Source organism: Hydra vulgaris, chromosome 09 (assembly GCF_038396675.1).
Source record: "Hydra vulgaris chromosome 09, alternate assembly HydraT2T_AEP".
NCBI lineage: Eukaryota > Metazoa > Cnidaria > Hydrozoa > Anthoathecata > Hydridae > Hydra > Hydra vulgaris.
In genome coordinates, this window is record NC_088928.1 from 34,657,335 (window position 1) to 34,661,121 (window position 3,787).

General features: G+C 38.8%; 1 protein-coding gene across 1 annotated transcript; it reads left to right on the forward strand.

The window, feature by feature from the left end:
• The first annotated feature begins 374 nt into the window (after positions 1-374).
• Positions 375-2,957, forward strand: LOC136085088 (uncharacterized). The gene is made up of 3 exons (XM_065806418.1): positions 375-874; positions 1,582-2,164; positions 2,644-2,957. Exons 1-3 carry the CDS (start codon positions 438-440, stop codon positions 2,827-2,829), a joined length of 1,206 nt encoding a protein of 401 aa, XP_065662490.1. The 5' UTR covers positions 375-437; the 3' UTR covers positions 2,830-2,957.
• The last annotated feature ends 830 nt before the right edge of the window (positions 2,958-3,787 follow it).

The window sequence follows — 3,787 nt, forward strand, 5'->3', positions numbered from 1 at the left end:
CTATAAACAAATATACTTTACGAAATAATAATTTAATAATTGAACCCTTTTGTCAAACAAAGTTTAATCAATTTTGCATAAACTATCGAGCACCGTATTTATGGAACAAAATTGTTGTTCCAAATTTTGATTTGTCAATTTCGTTTTCTGTTTTTAAAACTAAATTAAAAAACTTTATTCTTTCTACTGACAATATATATAAATATTTTTGAAATGTAAAATTATTTTCTGTTTTTGTTTATTCTACATTGTTAATAATTATTAAATCAATTGTATTTTTATTATATTATATATACACGTTTAATATATTTTATATGGTTCTGACGACAAGATCTTTTGGATCTTCTTTCAGATACCAAGTTTATGTATTGTTATATTGTTATATTACGATTAATAATTGTAAACTAAAAAAAAAAAAAAAGTCTGCTATTATTAAAATGGACAGATTTTTGATCCCTTCTACAAGGCGGCCTTCTAGCGCCATGAGCCTAAGTGATGAAGAGCAAGTCTGTGAAGGCACTACCAGCCGGGAAGTCAGCCCGTTAACACAGGAAAATGTCGCTTCTTTAGCCAGGACTGACATATCCAGTCAGGGGGACAACCAGATTGCTCATAACAGCGGAACCAGCAGGACCAGCTTGTCCGAGCCCCTGCCCTTTGTCTTACAGTACATCAAATCCTACTTTGGACCAGGCAAAGGCAGTTTGAAGATGAAGTGCAAGGCCACAATGTGCAACAAGGAGATCAGCTACGCAGCGTCCTCTTACAACAACCTCAAGGTCCACTACAAAACACAGCACCCTCTGGATTATCCGGCCTTCGTTGCTGCCCTGAGCGCCGGCTCCAAGCGTGGCAGACACTCTTCTGGAGCAAGGTATATTTAATTTTAATAGTTACAGGTTTCTTTAGTATAATATCTCCAGTATTAATGTATCTGATGTATAATATCTTCCGTATACAGGTATCTGTTGTATAATATCTTCAGTATACAGGTATCTGTTGTAAAAAAGACTTCAGTATACAGGTATCTGTTGTATAATATCTTCAGTATACAGGTATCTGTTGTAAAATATCTTCAGGATACAGGTATCTGTTGTAAAATATCTTCAGTATACAGTTATCTGTTGTGTTGTATAATAACTTCAGTACACAGGTATCTGTTCAACAGATACCTGTGTACTGAAGTTATTATTCAACAAATACCTGTATACTGAAGATATTTTACAACAGATACCTGTATACTGAAGATATTTTACAACAGATGCCTGTGTACTGAAGTTATTATACAACAGATACCTGTATACAGAACATATTTTACAACAGATTCTGTTGTAAAATATGTTAAATGTTATATGATAAAAAATTTTTATCAGCAACTTCACATGTTTTATGTTACAGAATTTCCCATTTAATATGAAAAGGGAACAATTTTTTTCTGTACATGTTTGTAAAAAGGTTCGATTAAGAGCTGGATCCTTAACTTCGGATATGGATCTATATCAAAAAATTTCAGATCTGGAACACTGATAGTAAGAAAGTCTCTTTAAATAGGTTTGTTGTAAATTTTTTCTTTTTTTTCAGTGACACTTCAGAAGGCGGGGTCCTTCCTCCTGCGAAGAAACAAAACAGCATCGAGTACGCTTTGAAAGAGAAACTTGACCAGAAAAAGGCCCTTAATCTCTACTATAACTTCTTCATCAAAGACATTGTGCCCGCTCACCTGACAGACTCTCCTGCCTTGAGGGATTTTTTGAAACTGCTGAATCCAAACTTCATTGTCCCTTCCAGGAGGAAGCTCAGCAGGGACATAGCCGTGAGAGGAGAGGAGGCCAAATGCATCCTGACCAATCTCCTGGCAAAAGTCAGCTATGTGGCGACCACAGCAGACAGCTGGAGCGCCCACAACAGGGCCTTTATTGGAATGACAGTGCATTATATCGACCCTGTCAACCTCGACAGAAAAAATGCTATCCTGGGCATAAAGGAGATAAAAGTCCAGCAAACTGGTGCCTACCTCGCCAGGGTCATGCTCGACCTGCACCAGGAGTTCGGCATCTCCACTAAGGTCATCAGCACAACAACTGACAATGGTGCTAACTATGTTGCCGCCTGCAAGATCCTGCTGGGTGGAGATGCAGAGGAGGGTGAAGAGGAGTTTGAAGAGGTAGGCTAATCGTTATTGTAAAAAAAAAAAATTCAATGATTTAATTTCAAAGTTTCACTTTTGCTTATTGAACAGCCCAGATTGAGTAAGAAATGTTGCTAAAATGAAAAGATTTAATCAATTAAAATTTGATTAGTATTGAAATTATTTTAAGACAGGAATCTATATATTTGATAAAAAACCATACCCCCCCTTCCCCTTTGTGAACTTTTTTCCCCTTTTATATTTAAAAAAATATATATTTGTATATGGTTCTGGGACCATATTCCCCCTGCACCCGGGGTATTTCCCAATATATAGACCCCTGATTTAAGAAGAGCTCATCCAATAAGAAATTTATTTGAATGTGGATTTCATCCATTCTTTTCTTTTTGAAAGAAATAGATTAGTTTAAACTATTTTAAATGTTGTTATTACCATACATATTAGTTATTATTACCTTATTATTTATTTATTTTCTAATTCACTAATGAATTCAGGAGGATTGTGACCCTGACCTTGACTCTGATGAGGCTGTTGTCATGACCATCTTGGTGGAGGACCTCCTGGAGGAGTGGATGGATGATGAGGTCTGCAAAGAGCTGCCCAAGCACCGCCGCTGTGCAGCCCACACAGTCAACTTGATGGCAACATCAGACATTAGCAAGGTGATTTTTTACACTTAAGTTTTAATAGAATATTTTAAGTTAAGTTAAGTATTATTTAATTATTTGTTACTAACTCTAACTTATCAATTTTTAAACGTAATTTTAAATGTTAATATAATTTCTAAGGTGCCAGGCTGGAACTATGGTGGGAGGGCTCCCTTCACTAAGACAGATGGTAAGGCACAGGGATTGTGGAATTGTCAGAACAGGAGGACAGTGGCGGCCAATCAGATCAAGGAGGCTATCGGTAAAAAGCTTCAGACACCAGGGGTGACACGCTGGAACTCATACTACGATTCCTGTGCTGCTCTGCTTGAGGTGCTGGAGGACCGAGATATGATGGAAAAGCTGAATGCTGTAATGCTTAAGCAAAGCTTGCCTTATTTGTACAGTACTGATAAGGACCTGCTCGCTCAGTACTGCAAGATAATGAAACCGGTTGCAACATGCCTGGACACCCTGCAGTCTGAAGTGAATGCCTATATGGGCATTCTCCTGCCTACTATTAAGCTGATGAAGGACCAAGTAGCAGGCTTGAGGAGGGATAACAGCATTGTTAAGGGGCAGGCGTTGATAACATACCTGCTGGAGAACCCTCAAAATCCACGTGTGGCCTTGAAGGGGAGGTTTGAGAAGATGTTTGAGGATAAGGACCTTCTAGTGGCCACTGCCCTCCACCCCCATTTCAAGCTAAGTGTGGTTGGGTATCTTAACCCAGCCTTGAAAGGTGACATCAAGAGGCAAATTGTCAGACAGATGGTGATCAGGGCCAGCCCTGGAGAAGAGACTGGTGGAGAGACTGGCCAGATGCAGAAAGAAGATAAGGAGGACCCCTTCAAGTACATGAGGGACGACGACGATCTGTTGGCAAGAAAGGGTGTCCTTGAGGAGGACATTGAAAAAGCTTACGATGAGTGGAACAGAATCAGAGTGAACAGTAAACTACGTGTCTCTTATGACCAGTTCCCCCTGCTCC

Coding starts and splice junctions, on each gene's coding strand:
- LOC136085088 (XM_065806418.1), top strand. CDS start 438: ATGGACAGATTTTTGATCCCTTCTACAAGGCGGCCTTCTAGCGCCATG. Junction 875..1,581: donor AGACACTCTTCTGGAGCAAG/GTATATTTAATT, acceptor CTTTTTTTTCAG/TGACACTTCAGAAGGCGGGG. Junction 2,165..2,643: donor GTGAAGAGGAGTTTGAAGAG/GTAGGCTAATCG, acceptor TAATGAATTCAG/GAGGATTGTGACCCTGACCT.